The sequence below is a fragment of the Mobula hypostoma genome, chromosome 18, assembly GCF_963921235.1.
Source record: "Mobula hypostoma chromosome 18, sMobHyp1.1, whole genome shotgun sequence".
NCBI classification, from domain to species: domain Eukaryota; kingdom Metazoa; phylum Chordata; class Chondrichthyes; order Myliobatiformes; family Myliobatidae; genus Mobula; species Mobula hypostoma.
The window spans coordinates 687,542-709,653 of NC_086114.1; the positions used below are offsets into that span (position 1 = coordinate 687,542).

Below are 22,112 nucleotides of genomic sequence, written 5' to 3' on the forward strand. Positions count from 1 at the left end.
TCCTTACAGGCAGCTATAAAACAAAGAAACTTCAATAAAAACCATTTTAAAAAGACCATCAAACACTTAATGTACAAAAAAAAGAACAAATCATGCAAACAGTAAGAAGTAAACAAATAACATTCAGAACTAAAGTTAACAAAACTGAGTTCACAGCCACGAAGCCGGTCATCACTGCAGCTGATCCAGGCCACAGTCTCAGTTCAGCGCAGAGATGAGTAAACCTCACCGGTCAGCAAACTGCACACCGACCCTAACATTCTGACCTTTTCGATCTGGCCTGGTGCTTAATCAGCCAGACATCAGCTCGTTCCTCACTGTTGGGCCTGGGATGCGCTGCTTCAACTCTGCCTCGCTTCACCTCAACATGGATCTGCCACTTTGAATTGGCTTCAATTCAGCTCCAGCAATGGCCAAAAATTAGCTTATTCCTCGCTCTTGGGTTCGGGCCCAGGTCCCACTGCCTCAATTTGGCACATACACACCACACTGCAGCCATCCTGAACCGTCGCAACTTAAATTCACACCACAAAAGTGCCGTGTCATACAGACAGTTCAAAAGCTAAACTCCAAAAGGGATCTTACAGGTAATTGGTTACAGTGATCTTTGTCCTGAAAAATGTGATTAATATAGTAGTTATCAAATCTGTTTGTTGCCAGTACACTGTTCCTATGTTTCACCAGTGCCATCTTAAACCCATATTCTCCATGTCCACACTATCCCAGCCTTTCAGTATTCACTAAGTTTCAATGAGATCCTCCCTCAACCATTTGAACTTAATTGAATGCAGGTTCAGAATCATCAAATGCTCCTCAGACATTAAGCCTTTCATTCCCAGAATCATTCATGTGAGTCTTCTTTGGCCCATCTCCGAGGCCATAACATTTTTCGTTAGATACGGAGGCCAAAATTGCTCACAATATTCCAGACACCTCATAAAGCCTCAGCAGTACATTTTGTTCATAGTGAAGAAGGTTATCATAGATTGGGGAGAGGAGGATGCAATCTAAATCAGTTAGGAAAGTAGCAAATGGATTTTGATGCCAGATTAGTGTGAGATGATGCATTTTGGAATGTGAATCCTGCCTGGGACTTAGTTTTGAATGGTAGGGTATTAGAGATTGAAAGGTAACTTTTATTATCACTGGCATGTGACGTGAAATTTGTTAATAAACCTGATACTGATTCTGAAAACTTATAGAAATGTTTAAAATAATGAGACGCATAAGTAAGGTGGATGGTCTTTTCCCTAGGGTACAGGAGTCCAAAGCAAGCAGGCAATTTAGGGTGAGAGGGAAAAGATTTAAAAGGGACCTGAGGGCAACTTTTTCTTGCAGAGGGTGGGTAAATATATGAAATGAGCTGCCAGAGGAAATGCTTGAGGTGGGTACAACAGTATCATTTAAGAAGCACATGGAGGGGCATAGTTTAGAGGGATATGGGACAAACACAGGAAATTGAGACTAACTGGTTGGACACCATGGTCAGTAAGGACTGGTTGGGCTGAAGAGCTTGTTCAGCTTGCCTGCTGTTTTTGCTGTAGACTCCATCAGCAAAGATACTTTGGTCCAAATGGAAGTTAGTTGTTGGTAAGTTTACCTCTTGCATATGATTTCCTCTGATTGTTGTGAGGACTTGTCATTGTCACATGGAATTGCACACTAACTTGTAAATGTTTTTATTGTTGTTAGTTATACCCAATGTCTCAATAATATTGGTGTTAATGCTAGAGTGCCTGTCCATTTATACAGTTTGTTTTTACAGTCCTTGTATGCACTGTAGCTAAGCAGGTTCATTCTCCAGGAAGGAATCACCTTGCATGATGGCAGATGGATTATAATTTTAAAGTCATAGAAAAGTACAACAAAGAAACAGGCCCTTTGGGCCATCTAATCTGTGCAGAACAATTAACTTTTCACCTTTCACCCTTAACCAATGACCTCTGGTTGTAGCCCCACCCAACCTCAGTACCCCTCATAATTTTGTATACTCCCATCAAATCTCCCCTCAATCTCTATGTTCCAAGGAATAAGGTCCTAACCTATTCGATCTTTCCTCATTAGTCAGGTCCTCTAGTCCTGACAACATCCTTGTAAATTTTCTCTCTACTGTTTCAACTTACTTACATCTTTCCTGTAGGTAAGTGACCAAAACTGCATACAATATTCCAAATTAGGCCTCGCCAATATCTTATACAACTTCAACATAACATCCCATCACCTGTAGTAAAACCTTTGATTTATGAAAGCCAATGTGCCATCTACTTGTGCTGCCACTTTCAATGAATTACGAATCTGTATTCCCAGATCCTTTTGTTCTACCGCAGTCCTCAGTGCTTTTCTGTTCACAGTGTAAGACCTGCCCTGGGTGGTCCTCCCGAAGTGCAACACCATGTTCTTTTCTGCATTAAATTCCATCTGCAACTTTTCAACCCATTTTTCTAGCTGGTCCAGATTCCGCTGCAAGCTCTGATAATCTCTCTCAATGTCCACTATACCCACAGTCTTGGTGTCATCTGCAAATTTGCTATCCAGTTTAACAGGTTATGATCCAGATCGTTGACATAGATGACAAACAACAATGGATCCAGCACCAATCCCTGAAGCACTTTACCAGTCACAGGCTTCCTGGCAGAGAGGCAACCATCTACTACCCTTCTCTGGCTTCTCCCACAAAGCCAATGTCTTGGAGCTTATTAATTAGTTTTGAAGGGATGATGGTATTGAATGCTGAGCGGAAGTCGATAAAGAGCATCCTGATGTGTGCATTATCCAGTTGTTCTAGGGTCGAGTGAAGAGCCAATGAGATGGTATCTATTGTGGATCTGTTGCTGCAGTAGGCAAATTGAAGACCTTGTGTCACGAGAAATTGCCATTGATTCTTGCATCCACAACTAACAGGCAGTACATGTGTAGACAGAACAAAACAATTAGTGTGATACTAGAGACTGTGGATGCTGGGATGAGGGCCAGAATACAAACCTCTGCAAAAACTCAGCAAGTCAATTAGCATCTGTGGAGAGAGGAAGAAATGTTCTATGTTTCAGGTAGAAACTGTGTTGATAGGGAAGAAAGCCAGTATAAAAAGGGATGGAAGGTGAGACAGGTCCCAATCAGTAATAAAGTGGGCTAGGGATGATTGACAAATGGAACTGTGGGGAGAGGAGGAGCTGGGAAGCTGGTGGAAACAGACAAAGAAATAAAAGTGGCAGATGAGGCCAGGTAAGTGGTGGGGGAAGGGCAGGGTGAGGCTAAAGGGCGATCAGCAGGGGTATAAAAGCTACAGTACTGTAATTAGGGGTGAGTTCAGTTGATGATCTCTTTCAGTATCACAAATGATAGTCACAGGTGCCGAAACAAAAATCTTGTTTCAGATCTAAGCAGGGAGGTTTCTTGCATAAAGTTAGTGGAAAGGTTATAACCTGACTTTCAGTGCCAATGGACTTTTGTGAAAGTTGAGCAGTTGAAAATTCTTGAAGTATCAGTAATCATCCTTTCAACCACATTCTATTTTATCTTTGTACGATGCACTCACAAGTGGCTACAGCTCATTAATTAAGTTTAGGAAATGAAGCAACCAAAACCGTATACTGTTTGCACAAAGGAGCAGGTGCAAGGGAAGCTGAAAGGTCTGAAGTAGATAGTCTTCTGGGCCAGATGGTCTGCACCCCAGGGTTCAGAAAGAAGATGCTGAAGAGATTGTGGCAGCATTAGTAATGACCTAGAATGGCTTCTGAGGACTGGAAAATTGCAAATGTCACTCCACTCTTTAAGAAGGGATGAGGCAGAAGAAAGGAGATTATAGGCCAGAGCCTGATTTCAGTGATTGGAAAGATGTTGTCTATTATTAAGGATGAGTTTTTGGGATACTAGGTGTCTACCTTGAGGGGAAATTTTGCCTGACAAATCTGTTGGACTTTTTTGAGGAAATAACAGGTAAGATGGACAAGAGAGTCAATGGATGTTTACTTGAATTTTCAGAAGGCTTTTGACAAGGTGCCACACATGTGACTGCTTAACAAGATAAGAGTCCATGCAGACACGAGGAATTCTGCAGATGCTGGAAATTCAAGCAACACACATTAAAGTTGCTGGTGAACGCAGCAGGTCAGGCAGCATCTTTAGGAAGAGGTACAGTCGATGTTTCAGGCCGAGACCCTTCATCAGGACTAACGAAGGGTCTCGGCCTGAAACGTCGACTGTACCTCTTCCTAGAGATGCTGCCTGGCCTGCTGCGTTCATCAGCAACTTTGTTGTGTGTTGCTTAAGAGTCCATGCTATCGTAGGAAAGATTCTAGCATAGATACCAAATTGGTCAGTGATTTTATGTTGTATGTTAGTGATGCTCAGGCATTAGTCAGACCACACTTGAAGTATTGTAAGTAGTTTTGAGCCCCTTATCTAAGAAAAGGTGCACTGGTATTGGAGAGGATCCAGAGGAGGTTCATAAGAATGATTCGGAGAATGAAGGGGTTAACATACGAGGAGCCTGTACTCGGTGTTTAGAAGAATGAGGGGGCGATCTCATTGAGACCTATCAAATATTGAAAGGCCTCGACAGAGTGCATGTGGAGAGGATTTTTCCTATAGCGGATCCTATAGGATCTATCAAGTGGACATTCTAAATAGAGAGACATCTATTTCAAACAGAGATGAGAAAGAATTTCTTTGGCCAGAGGGTGAATAATTTGTGGAATTTATTGTCACAGACAGCTGTGAAGGTCTCTGAGTATATTTAACTTTGTAAGTTCTTGGTTAGTTAGGGTGTCAAAGATTATGGACAGAAGGCAAGAGAATGAAGTTGAGAGGGATAATAAATCAGCCATGATGGAATAGTGAAGAAAAGTCAATGGACCAAGTGGCCTCATTTCCACAGGTTTCAATAGGTGCATTTAATGTTAGAGAAATGTATTCTATATATATCCTGAAATTCTTTTTCTTTGCAGACATCCACAAAAACAGTGGAGTGCCCCAAAGAATGAATGACAGTTAAAACATTAGAACCTCAACACCACCTCCCATGCATAAGCAGCAGCAAGGCACCTACCCCTCCGCTGCCCTCGTCCCCACCAGCAAAAAAGCATCAGCACCCTCCACTGAGCACTCAAGCGTACAGCAAAGCATCAGTAAAGACACAGGCTTACAGTACCCAAAAACTACAGGTTCACCTGATAATTAGACATACCATGGGCTGGCTCGCGCTCTCTCTCTCTCTCGCTCTCTCTCTCTCTCTCTCTCTCTCTCTCTCTCTCTCTCTCTCCCTCTCCCTCTCCCTCTCCCTCTCCCTCTCCCTCTCCCTCTCCCTCTCCCTCTCCCTCTCCCTCTCCCTCTCCCTCTCCCTCTCCCTCTCCCTCTCCCTCTCCCTCTCCCTCTCCCTCTCCCTCTCCCTCTCCCTCTCCCTCTCCCTCTCCCTCTTTCTTTCTTTCTTTCTTTTTAAATCTTTTTATTGAGTAAGTATACAAAAAAGGTAAGCCATATAAACATTAATACAATGTTAAAGTATAATAAAATTCCAAAAGATAACAATACCAAAAAGAAAATACTACAAACAATGTAATTTAAGCATAAGAAACCAAGATAACATAATAGTATACTAGATTTTATATATATCAATGGAAAAAAAGAAAAAAAAAACCCCCAAAAAAAACCCACCGTGCAACTAACTAAAAGCAAAGCAAAGCAATGGGCTAACTTGAAACCAAACAGAGTTAAACTTAAAATCACGTCCTCAATCCCGACCTCCATTAAAACAGTGAAGAGAAAACAAGAAGGGTAAATATTACATTAAATGAAAATATCGAATAAAAGGTCCCCAAATCTGTTCAAATTTAAATGAAGAATCATAAAGGTTACTTCTAATTTTCTCCAGATTCAAACATAAAATCGTCTGAGAAAACCAAAAAAAGGTAGTTGGAGCATTAAACTCTTTCCAATGTTGTAAAATACATCTTTTCGCCATTAAAGTAAGAAATGCAATCATTCTACGGGCTGAAGGGGAAAGATTACTAGAAATTTTAGGTAGTCCAAAGATAGCAGTAATAGGGTGAGGAGAGATATCTATATTTAATACCTTAGAAATAATATTGAAAATATCTCTCCAAAAAGTTTCCAAAGTAGGGCAAGACCAAAACATATGAGTTAAAGAGGCTATCTGCCCCGAACATCTATCACAGAAAGGATTAATATGCGAGTAAAAACGCGCTAACTTATCTTTGGACATATGTGCTCTATGAACCACTTTAAATTGAATTAGGGAATGTTTAGCACAAATAGAGGAAGTATTAACTAATTGTAAAATCTGCCCCCAATCATCCACAGAAATGGTAAGCCCCAATTCCTGTTCCCAATCTACCCTAATCTTATCAAATGGAGCTTTCCTAAGTTTCATAATAATATTATAAATCATAGCCGATGCACCTTTCTGACATGGATTAAGGTTAATTATCGAATCTAAAATATATATAGGAGGAAGCATTGGAAAGGAAGTAAGTATAGTACTTAGGAAATTTCTAACTTGTAAATATCTAAAAAAATGTATTCTTGATAAGTTATATTTGTTAGATAATTGTTCAAAAGACATAAGGGAACCATCTAAAAATAAATCCAAAAACCGTAAAATACCCTTAGTCTTCCAAGTTTGAAAAGCGCGATCCGTAAAAGAGGGAGGAAAAAATATGTTACCTAAAATAGGAATCGCTAACCCGAATTGATTAAGATCAAAAAATTTTCTGAATTGAAACCAAATGCGCAAAGCATATTTAACTATCGGGTTAGAGACCTGCTTAAGACGTTTCGAATCAAAAGGAAGAGAGGAACCTAAAATAGAACCAAGTGTATAACCCTGAACAGATTGTAATTCCAATGCTACCCATTTAGGAATAAATAGTATGTCCCGATCAAGTAACCAAAATTTCATATGTCGAATATTAATAGCCCAATAATAAAATCTAAAGTTAGGTAATGCTAAACCTCCATCTCTCTTAGCTTTCTGTAAATGTATTTTACCCAGTCTCGGATTCTTGTTCTGCCAAATAAATGAAGAAATTTTAGAGTCAACTTTATCAAAAAAAGATTTAGGAACGAAAATTGGTAATGCCTGAAACACATATAAAAATTTTGGCAAAAAAAACATCTTAACTGCATTAATACGACCAATCAAAGTTAAATATAAGGGAAACCATTTAGATGAAAGTTGAGTAATATGGTCTATTAATGGTAAAAAGTTAGTCTTAAATAAATCTTTATGTTTACAAGTAATTTTAATCCCAAGATATGAAAAGTAATTATTAATCAATTTAAATGGAAATTTATAATATAAGGGAAGATGTTTATTAATCGGAAAAAGTTCACTCTTACTAAGATTTAATTTATAACCTGAGAAAAGACCAAATTGTGCTAATAACTCTAAAACAGCAGGAATGGATCTCTCAGGATTAGAAATATATAAAAGTAAATCATCAGCATAGAGTGATAATTTATGGGACTTTAATCCCCGAGTTATCCCAGTAATATTTAAAGATTCTCGAATAGCAATTGCAAGAGGTTCTAATGCAATATCAAATAATAGGGGACTAAGAGGACAGCCTTGTCGAGTACCACGAAAGAGAGGAAAAAAAGGTGAGTTTAAGGAGTTAGTACGAACCGAGGCTACAGGGGAGTAATATAACAGTTTAATCCAGGATATAAATTTCAAGCTAAAATTAAACATTTCAAGCACCTTAAATAAATAAGGCCATTCTACTCTATCAAAAGCTTTCTCGGCATCTAAAGAAATAACACACTCAGGAACATTTTGTGAGGGAGTATAAACGATATTTAACAATGTACGAATATTATAAAAAGAGTAACGACCTTTAATAAAACCCGTTTGGTCTTCCGAAATAATAGAAGGAAGTACTTTTTCTAGTCTATTTGCTAATAACTTAGAAAAAACTTTAGAATCAACATTTAATAAAGATATTGGTCTATAAGATGCACATTGAGCAGGGTCTTTATCCTTCTTTAGTATTAAAGAAATTGATGCTCTATTAAAAGATTCCGGAAGTTTACCAAGTTTCAAAGAAGCCTCAAAAACCTTATAGAGCCAAGGAATCAATAAAGAAGCAAAACATTTATAAAATTCAACGGTAAACCCATCAGGGCCAGGAGCTTTCCCCAGATTCATAGAAAAAATAACATTCTTAATCTCATCCATTGTAATGGAAGTATCTAATAAAGAAGACATATCCTGTGAAATCAGAGGGAAGTCTAACTTATCTAAAAAATCATTCATATATTTAGAATCTCGAGGAGACTCTGATTGGTATAAAGAAGAATAAAAATCACAAAAGGTTTGATTAATCCCCACATGATCCAATATCAATCGATCATTTTGGTTATAAATCTGATTGATTTGAGATTTAACATAATTAGATTTCAATTGATTAGCCAGCAGCTTGCCAATTTTATCACTGTGAACATAAAAATCACTTCTTGTTTTCTTTAATTGGTTTACAATCGAGGACGAGAGTAGTAAACTGTGTTCCATTTGAAGTTCAGTTCTTTGTTTGTATAGCTCCTCAGAAGGAGCCATAACATATTTCTTATCAATTTCTTTAATCTTGTCCACAATTACCATCTCCTCCTGCTTCTGTTTCTTCCTCAAAGCAACGGAATACGAAATAATCTGACCCCGAATATAGGCTTTAAAAGTGTCCCAAAGAGTGTTAACCGAAATATCTTCTGTATGGTTAATTGTAAAAAAAAGCTCAATCTGTTCATTCATAAAATTAACAAAGTCCGAGTCCTGAAGCAACAGCGAATTAAAACGCCATTGTCTATTGTTTGGTATATTGGCCATAATTTTAATAGAAAGCTTAAGTGGAGCATGATCCGAAATGGTTATAGAATCATAATCACATTTAATCACTGAAGAAATGAGACGAGAATCAATGAAAAAATAATCAATTCTTGAATAGGAATGATGAACATGTGAAAAGAAGGAAAAATCTTTTTCCTGAGGATGCAGAAAACGCCAAATGTCCGTCGACCCAGAATCAGAAAGGAAAAAATTAATCAAATTTGCAGATTTATTAGGTAAAGTCCGTAAAGGAGCCGAACGGTCCAAAGCTGGAGATAAACAGGTATTAAGATCTCCGCCCCAAATCAATGAAAACTCGTTCAAATTCGGAAACTGATCAAACAATGATTTATAAAATTCCGGACAATCCATATTAGGAGCATAAACATTAACCAAAACTACTTTTTTATTAAATAATAAACCACTAACCAATAAAAATCTACCATTCGGATCAGAGATAATATCCTGTTGTATAAAAGTAACTGAGGAGTCTATAAAAATAGAGACGCCTCGAATCTTAGCATTGGAGTTCGAATGAAATTGTTGTCCCTTCCAAAATTTGAAAAAACGTAGTCTGTCCCCCCTCCGTACATGGGTCTCTTGTAAAAATAAAATTTGTGCTTTAAGTCTCCGGAACACTTTAAAAACTTTTTTCCTTTTAATAGGATGATTAAGACCATTAGTATTCCAGGAGACAAAATTAATAATAGACTCCATAAATCCTAAAGTCAACCCATAACAAGGAGGATTGACAATAGGCGCGACCCACAGACCCGGAGAGGAAACAGAACATACAAAAGATACCGGGGAAAAGGACGTAACCAATACTTCAATAATGTATATAGCCCAAAGAGAAACAAACTAAAACGTGAAGCCCCTCCCACCGCCCCCCACCCCAGGACCCCAAGGCGAAATCTAAAGCAGACCCGCCAGAAAGAAGCAAGCGCTAAAACTACCCCCATGACTTCCGGTATACGCTCCCTAAAAAAAAGGTATAAATATGAAAAGGATCAGCTAATTGTAAAACAGTAAAAAAAATAAGTAAAAAAAAGTTAGCTCAATTAAAATACACACAGAACAGAACAAAAGCCGGAAAGTATATATTAAAAAAAACCACAATAAACCTCAAACTCATGAATAGACACAGCAACAAAAAAAATAGGATTATTAACATAAAATGATTATAAAAAGCAAAACAGAATAAAATTTAAAAAAAACTACAAAATTTAAGGCCGCACAGGAAATACGTAAGATGACAAAAGGGAAGTAACCACCCAGAATCCCCTGGGAAAAGAAAGAAATGACGCAGTTAAAAAGAAAGTTTAGCAGCCATATTAAGAAATCGAAAGTAAACTTTTCTGCCCAAATAGGGCACAGAAAAGTTAAAACCAACCAATTCACAGCCTCCGATCAACGGAGAAAATTAAAAAAAGGCAATTAAGATGTTGAAGATGAAAGTTGATCCAGATAACTCTGGGCATCCGATGGAGAATCAAAAAAACGAAGAGCTCCATCTAACATGCGAATCCTTAGACGTGCAGGGTACAGCAGCGCTGGTCTTAAATCCATCTTATAGAATTCCGACATCACGGATCTGTAACGGACCCGTTGGTCCCAGATTGGTTTACTGAAATCTTCCACGAATCGGAACTTAAGATCCGAAAAATCAATGAAACCTTTAGATCGAGCGAATCGAAACAGTCTCTCCTTATCTTGAAAGTAATGAAAACGTAAGATAACATGCCTAGGTCTATCTGACCTAGACGAGTATGATGGGATTCTGTGAACACGATCCAGTAGCGGTGGTTGGTCAGGAAATACAGTAGGGAATGCATCTTTTAAAAGTTGGGAGAAATATTTCATAGGGTTGTTAGCTTCCACGGCTTCCCTGACGCCAATCATTCGTAAATTCTGCCGTCGCATTCTAGATTCCAAGTCAGAGTTTTTAAAAGTCAAAAAGTCAAGTTTCTTCTTCATTACATTAATTGTTTCTTCGACTTTCCCCATCTTAAGCTCACTTTGTTGCGCGGATTTTTGAAGACCAGATATAGCCAACTGATGTTCCGCAATACATGTTTGCATCTTATCAATTAAATCGGCAATTTTCTGGAACTTAGTTGAGATTTCCATATGAATCAGGTCTTTAACAAAGCCCATAATTTCTGTACGAATCATCTCCCTAACAGAGGTTGAAATTTCCCTCTGAATTAACTCCGATATAGCTTCCAAAGTCACCGGTGATTCAGTCGGAGGGAGATCCGTAGCTTTCGGTTTAACCGGAGGTTTACCATCCTTGCCGTCTTTCCCGTTCTTAGACATAGCCGATCTCAGTATCATCCAATTGTCAGAGAATTCAGTTTAATTCAAAGTATTGTAAAAATTGATGCCTTAATAGTTAATTAAAGTATAGCTGACCATAGAGAGAAAAAACTCAGAGGTAATGGAGCGAGTCAAGAACGCGACTTCACTCCATGAGCGCTACCGGAAGTCTCCTCCCTCTCCCTCTCCCTCTCTCTCCCTCTCCCTCTCCCTTATAAGGGAAAAAGAGGTGTCCCCGTTTCACGGCAAGGGAGGAGACACAACAAACAACTCACTGAGTTACGATGTTAAAAATCTGTTGCGTGGCTTTTTCCAAGCTCTGCGCCTGGAGAGTCAGCATCAAAAAGGCGCAGCTGTCCAGACACACAACTCCCAGCAGCTCGCAATGTTCTGTGTTCTCCTGCAATACCTTAATCAGCGCACCAGCCTAGAATCAGCACGTCCCCGGAGCCACAAAATCCTGGAAATCTGAAGGCGTGCTTGTCTTCCAGGCTGCATCCTTGGGATATCAAAATGCAGCCGGTGGTGAGGCTCTGAGAGCGGGTCCCATTCCTGCAAAGAACCAAAGTCAGAGTGTAACCCCAGGTCAGGGTCTTTAGAAGAACCCCCCACACCCTGAAAAGGGAAAACAAGTTACCAAAGTTAGAAATAAAGCTGTTTCCTAAGATTCAAGCAAAGGAGTTGCTGTTTAGCACCAACTTCTTTAATTGTGCTCCTATGTCTATGGTCTTATGAACATACAAATCTACCCAGTAAAGGGCATGAAATGTAGGTGATTAAAATGCCAGGCAGTGTAATAATGGATATGAGTAATGCATTTTACTTTGAGTCTAATTTTTAGAATGTAGACCAGCTGTAAAATTAATTTTGCAGTGGCCTGTTGTTGAACATATAATGAGAACAGATTCACTGTCAGAGAATCTTACCTGGTCCAACTTGGTTCCTTTCATTTGGCTGAATCACCCTATGCAGCATCTAACTCTTGGTTTGTATTTTTTTTTTTTTTTTTTTTTTTTTTTTGCAGGTTTGATGAACTTGTGAGTAAGTTCAAAGTGGAATATCGTGCGGGTGGCTCCACACAGAATTCAGTCAAAGTAGCCCAGGTTAGTCTGTTCCAGGTGAACTCAGATAATAAACTTTCTCGATCTCTTTCTAGTTGAATATGCTAATACTACACTTACAATACTAACACTTTAACCTGTAGCATTTGTATAACTTAGCCTCAAACTCCCAATGTTGTTTTGTGGAGACAGAATGCTATTTGCTTATTTTTATTATTTAGACAATTTGTTTTGTTTCTCTCTCTGCATATTGGGTGATTGTTTTTTATGGGTTCTTTTGGGTTTCTTTGTTTTGTGGTTGCCTGTAAGGAGATAAATCACAAGGTTGTATAATGTAGGACTACTTCAATAATAAATGTACTTCGAACTTTGAATTTCATTGTATTAGTCTTATAGTAGTTATGGACAACTAGAACTGGTCCACAAGTTAGTCCTAAATGAGGCAAGGCTAATTTTGAAAACATTAGATATGAACTTGCAAAGGTTGATTGGGAGGAGCTGTTTGCATGTAAAGGGACAGTCGTTGGAGGATTTTAAAAGTGGAATAGGGCGAGTTCAGTGCCACCATGATCCTGTTAGAGTGAAGGGCAAATCTGGCAGGTGAAGAACGCTGGTTAACGAGGGATATTGAGGCTCTGGTCGGCTACAGGCAACTGAGATCAAGCAAATTTGAAGAGGATAACTAATGTAGGAGTACACTTAAGAGGGAAATGATGAGGTGAAAAAAGAGGACATGAGGTAGCTTTGACAGGGAAGGTAAAGGAGAATCCTAAGGTTTTCAATGAAGATGTTAAAAGCAGAAAGCTAACTAGAGAGAGAATGGCTCCCTTAAGGATGTCTCTGTGTGCAGCCACTGGAGGTGAGCGAGATCTGAACGTCCGTTGAGGTCATGGAAGCTACGGAATTCAGGGAAAAGAACAATGATGTCCTCAAACACCCGCATTATAAAGGAGGAGGGCCTGGTGGTCTCGAACCACATAAAGGTGAATAAATCGCTGGGCCTGACCAAGAGTTCCATTTGTTTCATTATTAAAGAAGGGAACTGGAGATAATCCTGGAAACTATAGACCGGTGAATCTCGTCAATGTTAGGGAAGTAACTAGAGAGAATTTTTAAAGATAGGATTTATGAGTATTTGGAAAACGTTGACATAAATAGGAAGAGTCAGTATGGCTTTGTGTGGGGCAAGTCGTGCCTTCCTAACTTCATTGAGTTTTTGACAAGGTGATTGATGAGGGAAGAGTTGTGGATGTTGTGTACATGGATTTTTCGAAGGCATTTGTCAAGGTCCCTCATGGGAGGCCCATCCAGAAGATTATGAGGCATGGGATCAATGGTGAATTGGCCACTTTGGATTCAGAATTGGCTTGCCATAGAACATAGAGTGTAATAGTTAAAAGGATTTATTCTAGCTGGAGGTCTGTGCTTAGTCGTGTTCCATGGGGATCCAAGCTGGGATCTCTGCAGTTTGTAATGTATATGAATGACCTGGTTGAAATTGTAGATGTGTGGGTTAGGAAATTTGCAGATGATACAAAGATTCCTGATATTATGAATAGCGTAGGTAACTGACAAATTATAAGACCACAATTATAAGACATAGGAGTAGAATTAGACCATTTGGCCCATCGAGTCTGCTCCACTATTCAATCATAGTTGATCCTTTCTTCCCCTCCTCAGCCCCACTCCCCGGCCTTATCCCCGTAACCTTTGATGTCGTGTCCAATCAAGGCCCAATCAAGCTCTGCCTTAAATACACCCAACCACCTAGCCGCTATAGCTGCCTGTGGTGATAAATTCCACAAAATCACTATCCGCTGGCTAAAGAAATTTCTCTGCATCTCTGTTTTAAATGGATTCCCCTTCATGCTGAGGCTGTTCCTTCTTGTCAGAGACTCCCCCACCAAGGCCTTAAAGCAATGTTCCTCATATGATAACCCTCTCATTCCCAGAATGATGTTTGTGAACCTCCTCTGAACCCTCTCCAATACCAGCACATCTTTTCTTGGATGAGGAGCCCAAAATTGTTCACAGTACTCAGGGTAAAGCCTCAGCATCACATCCCTGCTCTTGTATTCAACACCTCTTGAAATGAATGCTAACATTGCATTTGCTTTCCTCACTACCAACCTTTAGGGTGTCCTGCACAAGGAATCCCAAGTTCCTTTGCATCTTAGATTTTCAGATTTTCTCCCTGTTTAAAAAATAGTCTGCCCATTTATTCCTACTACCAAAGTGCATGAGTATACATTTTCCACCATTGTATTTCATTTGCCACTCTTTTGCCCATTCTCCTAATCTGTCCTTCTGCAGCCTACCTGTTTCCTCAACAGTACCTGCCCCTCCACCAATCTTTGTATCATCTGCAAACTTTGCACAAAGCCATCTATTTCATCATCTAAATCATTGATACACAGCATAAAAAGAAGTCCCAACACTGACCCCTGCAGAACACCACTAGTCACTGGCAGCCAACCAGAAAAGGATCCTTGCCTCTTAGCAATCAGCTAATGCTCTATCCATGCCGGTAACTTTCCTGTAATACCATGGGCTCTTAATTTGGTTAGCAGCCTGATGTGTGGCACCTTGTCAAAGGCCTTCTGAAAGTCCAAATATACAACAATCACTGCATCCCCTTTATCTGTCCTTCCTGTAATCTCCTCAAAGAATTCCAACAGATGCATTAGGCAAGATTTTCCCTTGAGGAAACAAACCATGCTGACTTTGTCCTACCTTGTCCTGCGTCTCTAAGTACTCCGTAACCTCATTCATAACAGTTGACCCCCAACATCTTCCCAACCACTGAGGTCAGGCTAACTGGTCTATAATTTCCTCTCTGCTGCTGTTCTGCCTTCTTAAAGAGTGGAGTGACTGCAATTTTAATTTTCCAGTCCTCTGGCCTCGATGCCAGAGTCTAATGATTTTTGAAGGATCATTGTTAATGCCGCCACAATCTTTGCCACTACCTCTTTCAGAACCCGAGGGTATAGTTAATCTAGTCTGGGTGACTTATGTACCCTTATGTCTTTCAGCTTTTGGTGCACCTTCTCGCTAGCAATAGTAACTGCATTCACTTCTCTTCCCTCATACTCTTCAACATTAGGCACACTGCTAGTGTCTTCTGCAGTGAGGACTGATTCAAAATACTCACTGAGTTCATCTGCCATCTCCTTGGGCCCCATTATTATTTCTCTGGCCTCATTTTCTGGTGCTCCTATCTCCTTTATTTTTACATACTTGTAAAAGCTTTTACTGTCCACCCTGATATTGTTTGCTAGCTTGCTTTCATAGTTAATCTTTTCCCTCCAAATGATTCTTTTAGTTGCTCTCTGTAGGTTTTTAAAAGCTTCCCAACCCTCTGTCTTCCCGCTAATTTTTGTTTTGTTGTGTGCCCTCTCTTTTGCTTTTACGTAGCTTTGACTTCCCTTGTCAGCCATGGTTGTATTATTTTGCCATTTGAGTATTTCTTCATTTATCGAATACATTTGCCCTGCACCTTCCTCATTTTTCCCAGAAACTCACGCCATTGCTGCTCTGCTTTCATCCCTGCCAGCAGCTCCTTCTAATTTATTTTGACCAACTCCTCTCTCATACCACTGTAATTTTCTTTACTGCTATATAAGACTTTACTTTCTCCCTGTCAAATTTCAACAAATATGAGATATAGATCAGTTGAAGAAACTGATGGGCAAAGAAATGGTTAATAGAGTTTAATCTAACCAGATGTGAAGAGTTGCTCCTTGGTAGGTCAAATGTAGAGAGATAGGACCCTTAACAGTGTTGATGAGCAGATGGATTTTGGGGTCCAAGTTCATAGCTCCCTGAAAATAGTTATGCAGGTTGACAGGTTGGTTAAGAAGGTATATGACATTCTTTCCTTTATCAGTCAAAGCATTGAATACAAAAGTCAGGAAGTTACGTTGCAGCTATATAAAACTCTAGTTTGGCTGCATCTGGAGTATTTCATTCTGTTCTTCTCATTCCATTATAGGACGGGTGTTAAGGCTTTGGATGGGGTTGGGATGACAAGAGGTTGGACAAACTTGGGTTGTCTTCTCAGGTGTGGCAGAGGCTGAGGGGGATCTGATAGAGGTTTATAAGATTATGACATGCGCAAATAGAGTAGACAGACAATATATTTTTCCCAGGGTTGAAATATCTAATACCAAAGGGCATGCAATTAAGGTAAGGGGGATTAACTTCAAAGGTGGTGTGAGGGGCAAGATTTTACACAGAGAGTGATGGGTTTCTGGAATGTCACTGGGTGGTGGTAGAGACAGATACATGGGGGACCTTTAAGAGATGCTAGGATAGGCACATGAATGTGAGGAAAATGGAAGGGTGTAGGCAGAAGAGATTAGTTTAGTTGGCCATTTGATTACTAGTTTAATTGGACCGGCAGGCATTGTAGGTAAAAGGGCATGTTCCTGTGCTGTACTGTTCTATGGTCTAAGTGTATCATAGGCATGTGAGAAGTCAGAGAAGGAATTACTGGGGCCCTTACAGGGAAATTTGTATCATTGTTAGCCACAGGTGAGATACTGAAATAATGGAGGATGGCTAATGTTGGGTCTTTATTCAAGAAAGGCTGTGAGGACAAGCCAGGGAATGATAAGCTAGTGATCCTAAGTTCCATGGCGAAAAAGTTACTGGAGGGAATTCTGTGAAACAGCATCTATCTACATTTAGAAAGGCAAAGATTAACGAAGGATAGTTAGTATGGCTTTGTGAATTGAAAATAATGTCTAACAAATATGATTGAGTTTTTGATGATTGACAAGTGTAGACTTTAACAAGGCATTTAATAAGGCCCATATGGTGAACTGGTCTAGAAGATTAGAGCACATTGGTTCCAGGGTAAGTTAACCCTCTGGATACAAAATTAGTTTGTGGATGGATGTTGAAAGGATGGTAGTGGAGGGTTGTTTTTCCCATTGAAGGCCTATGTCCAGAGGTTATATGCCACAGTGAATGATGCTGGGTCCACTGTTGTTTGCCATCAATGGTAATGATTTCATATGGTTAGTAAGTTTGTGGATGACATGAAAATTGGTGGTACAGTGCATAGTGAAGAAAGCCATTTAAGATTATAACAGAATCTAGCTAAACTAGGTAATTGGGCCAAGGAATAAAGTCCATAAGACCATAAGACATAGGAGCAGAATTAGACCATTCAACCCATTGAGTCTGCTCTGCCATTCCATCATGGCTGATCCCAGATCCCACTCAACCCTATACACCTGCCTTGTCACCTTATCCTTTAATGCCCTGACCAATCAGGAAATTTATCAACTTCCGCCCTAAATATACCCACGGACTTGGCCTCCACCGGAGTCTGTGGCAGAGCATTCCACAGATTCACTATTCTCTTGCTAAAAAAATCCTCCTTGCCACTGTTCTAAAAGGTCACACCTCAAATTTGAGGCTGTGCCTTCTAATTCAGGGAGACCCCCACCATAGGAAACATCCTCTCCACTTCCACCTCATCCAGTCCTTTCAACATTCAGTAGGTTTCAATGTGATCCTGCTGCCCACATTCTTCTAAATTCCAGTGGGTACAGGCCCAAAGCTGTCAAATGCTCCTCATATATTAACCCTTTCATTCTGTGAATCATCCTCATGAATTTCCTCTGGACTCTATCCAATGACAACACATCCTTCCTGAGATATGGGCCCAAAACTGGTGACAGTACTGCAAGTATGGTCTGGCTAGTGTCTTATAAGGCTCAGCATTAACTCCTTGCTTTCATATTCTATTCCCCTTGAAATAAATGCATTTGCCTTCTTTACCAAGTGGTTCAATCTGTAAATTAACCTCTGGGAGTCTTTCACGAGGACTCCTAAATCCCTCTGCATCTCAAATGTTTGAAACTTCTCCCCATTTAGATAATAGCGTGCACTATTGTTCCTTTTACCAAAATGAATTATTGTACATTTGACAACATCTGCCACTTTTTAGCTGATTCCTCAACCTTATCTAAGTCCTGCTGCAATCGCACTTCTTCCTCGGCGCTACCTACCCCTCCACCTATCTTCGTATCATCCACAAACTCTGCCACAAAGTTATCAATTCCATTATCTAAATCATTGACAAATAATGTGAGAAATAGCAGTCCCAATACTGACCCCTGAAGAACACCACTAGTCACTGGCAGCCAACCAGAAAAGGCCTCCTCCATTCCCACTCGCTGCCTCTTGCTTGTGAGCTATTCCTCTATCCATGCCAGTATCTTTAAGATTTCCCTTTACAGAAATCATGCTGACTTTAACTTATTTTATCATTAGCCTCCAAGTACCCTGAAATCTCAAACTTAATAATAGACTCCAACACTTTCCCAACCACTGAGGTTAGGCTAAATGGCTCATTGGTTCCTTTCTTTTGCCTTTCTCCCTTCTTGAAAAGTGGAGTGACATTTGCAATTTTCCAGTCCTCCGGGACCCTGCCAGAATCAAGTCATTCTTGAAAAATCATGAAAAATACATCGGCTATTTTTCAGCAACCTCTCTCAGGACTCTGGGATGTAGTCCATCTGGTCCAGGTAATATATCCACCTAAAGACCTTTGAGTTTGCCTCACACTTCTTCCTTTATGATAGCAATGACACTCACTCCTGCTCCCTGACACTCACGGACCTCTAGCACACAGCTACTGTCTTCTACAGTGAAGTCTGAAGCAAAATACCCATTAAGTTCATCTGCCACTTCTTTGTTCCCCAATACCACCACACCAGCATTATTTTCCATTGGTCCAATATCAAGTCTCATCTCCTTTTTACTCTTTATATAACTGAAAAAACTTGGGGTATCTAGCTTAATATTATTGGCTAGTTTGCCCTCATATTTCAGCTTTTACCTTATTACAACATTTTTAGTTGCCTTTTATTGGGTTTTAAAAGCTTTCCAATCATCTAACTTCCCATTCACTTTTGCTACCTTATGTGCCCTTTCCTTGGCTTTTATTCAGTCCTTAACTTCCCTTGTCATCTATGGTTGCCTATTCCTGCCATCTGAGAACATATGTATCTTGTTCAACATACTATTCTATGTTGTACCTTGTGAACAATTCCCAGAAAGTTCAGTCATCTCTGCTCTGCCGTCATCCCCGCCAGTATTCTCCTCCATTCCACCTGGGCAAGCTCCTCTCTTATGCCTCTGTAATTCCCTTTATTCCATTGTGATATTGATTCATAAGACTTATGCTTTTCCTGCTGGTTGAAGTATGAATTCAATCATATTATGATCCTATGAGTACTTTTAGGTAGATTAGGAAAACCAGGTTGGTGCTGGATCCCAAAAGGGGGTACTTCTGGAATGCCTATGGGATGGATTTTTAGGGCAGCAAGTGGTTGAGCCCACTAGGGGATCAGCTATTCTGGATTGGGTGTTATGCAAATGAACTGGAATTAATTCCAGATCTGAAGGTAAAAGAACCCTCAGGGGAAAGTGATTGTAATCTGATCAAATTCATACTGAAGCTTTAGATTTATCAGTATTACAGTGGAGTCAATGGAATTACAGAAGCATGAGCAAGGAGGTGGTCAGAATTGATTGGAAAAGAACACTGGCAGGTATAATGACAGAGCAGCAATGGCTGGAACTTCTGAAAGCAATTCGGATGTCAGAGGCATTGGCAGCAGCAGAAGGCAGGCAAAGCATAACCAAATGCGGTGACTTCTTTCTCCTTGCATGGGGGTTTTTCTCAAAAACAGTTGGATATAGTTGGATGCATCAGCAAGGGAGATGAGGCTCAGTACAGGGCTACGGCAGGAAACTTTGTCACATGGTGTGAGCAGAATTATCTGCAGCTTAATGTGAAAAAGACTAAGGAGCTGGTGGTAGACCTGAGGAGAGCTAAGGGACCGGTGACCCCTGTTTCCATCCAGGGGGTCAGTGTGGACATGGTGGAGGATTACCAATACCTGGGGATATGAATTGACAATAAACTGGACTGGTCAAAGAGCACTGAGGCTGTCTACAAGAAGGGTCAGAGCCGTCTCTATTTCCTGAGGAGACTGAGGTCCTTTAACATCTACCGGACGATGCTGAGGATGTTCTACGAGTCTGTGGTGGCCAGTGCTATCATGTTTGCTGTTGTGTGCTGGGGCAGCAGGCTGAGGGTAGCAGACATCAACAGAATCAACAAACTCATTAGCCAGTGATGTTGTGGGGATGGAACTAGACTCTCGATGACAGTGGTGTCTGAAAAGAGGATGTTGTCCAAGTGGCATGCCATCTTGGACAATGTCTCCCATCCACTACGTAATGTACTGGTTGGGCACAGGAATACATTCAGCCAGAGACTCATTCCACTGAGATGCAACACAGAGCGTCATAGGAAGTCATTCCTGCCTGTGGCCATCAAACTTTACAACTCCTCCCTTGGAGGGTCAGACACCCTGAGCCAATAGGCTGGTCCTGGACTTATTTTTCATAACTTACTGGCATAATTTACATACTACTATTTAACTATTTATGGTTTTATTACTATTTATTATTTATGGTGCAACTGTGACAAAAACCAATTTCCCCCAGGATCAATAAAGTATGACTATGACTAATAGTAGCCATTGCACAGCTACAAAAAGCATCAGAGGCATCGGCAGCAGCGGAAGGCAGGTGGAGTGCCACCAGACGCAGTAAGATCTTTCTCCTTGTGTGGGGGTTTTTCTTATTTATTAAACCATAAAAGGAGTGGCCATCGTTGGAGTGGGAGCTAGAGTCAGAGTAGGAACTTGGAGGCTTTGACGAGAAGTGGCTGAGGCCAAGGAAGCAGGTAAGAAGGGTAGGTTTTCCCTTTTGTTATTGCTGATTTTCTTTCTCTGACATATCTATCCTGCACCTTGTGAAACATTCCCAGAAATTTAAGCCATCTCTGCTCTGTCATCCCCACCAGTATTCTTCTCCAATCCATCTGGGCAAGCTCCTCTCATGCCCCTGTAATTCCCTTTATTCCAATGTGATACTGATACATGTGACTTATGCTTCTCCCTCTCAAATTGCAGTATGAATTCACTCATATTATGATCACTGCCTCCTAAGGATACCTTTACATTAAGCTCCCTAATAAGATCTAGGCTTATTACGCAACACCCAATCTAAGATAGCCTTTGCCCAAGTAGGCTCAAGCTCAAGCTGCTCTAAAAAGCCATCTCGTAGGCATTCAACAAATTCCCTCTCTTGCGATCCAACACCAACCTGATTTTCCCAATCCCCTTTCATATTGAAGACCCCATTACAATTGTGTCATTACCCTTATTACATTCCTTTTCCAGCTTCCTTTGCAATCTCAACCCCACATCTTGGCCACTATTTGGAGACCTATGTACGATTCCCATAATACTTTTTTTAACCCTTGCAGTTTCTTAACTCCACCAACAAAGATTTGACATTCTCTGACTCTATGTCACTGCATCAGTCTTCACAGTGGAAGACTCTAGCAGTATGGTGGACATTCCAAGTGTCGGGGGTCATGAAGTATGTAAATTCACCATAACTACAGAGAAGGTTCTTGGGAAACTGAAAGGCCTGAAGGTAGGTAAGTCACCTGGACCAGATGGTGTACACCCCAAAATTCTGAAAGAGGTGGCTAAAGCGATTGTGGAGGCATTAGTAATGATCTTTCAAAAATCACTAGATTCTGGAATGGTTCCAGAAGACCAGAAAATTGCATTGTCACTCTACTCTTCAAGAAGGGACCAATTCTTTTTAAGTTACATGTCTATAATTTCAATGATCGAATTGATGGTATTGTTGCAAAGTTTGCAGATATGAAGATAGGTGGAGGGGCAAGTAGTTCTGAAGTGGAGGCTACAGAAGGACTTAGACAGATGAGGAGAATGGGCAAAGAAATAGCAGATGGAATACAGTGTTGGGAAGTGTATGGTCATGCACTT

The 22,112-nt window shown here is 40.2% G+C and overlaps 1 protein-coding gene across 4 annotated transcripts in view; it reads left to right on the top strand.

Annotated features, from left to right (window-relative positions):
- Positions 1 to 22,112, top strand: part of LOC134358265 (adenosine kinase-like) — a 295,164-nt gene that overhangs the window by 108,991 nt on the left and 164,061 nt on the right. For all 4 annotated transcript variants that reach the window (XM_063070283.1, XM_063070284.1, XM_063070282.1 and 1 more), the window contains exon 4: positions 12,183 to 12,261. In XM_063070283.1, the coding sequence (XP_062926353.1) occupies positions 12,183 to 12,261 (79 nt within the window). The remainder of the gene's footprint in view (positions 1 to 12,182; positions 12,262 to 22,112) is intronic.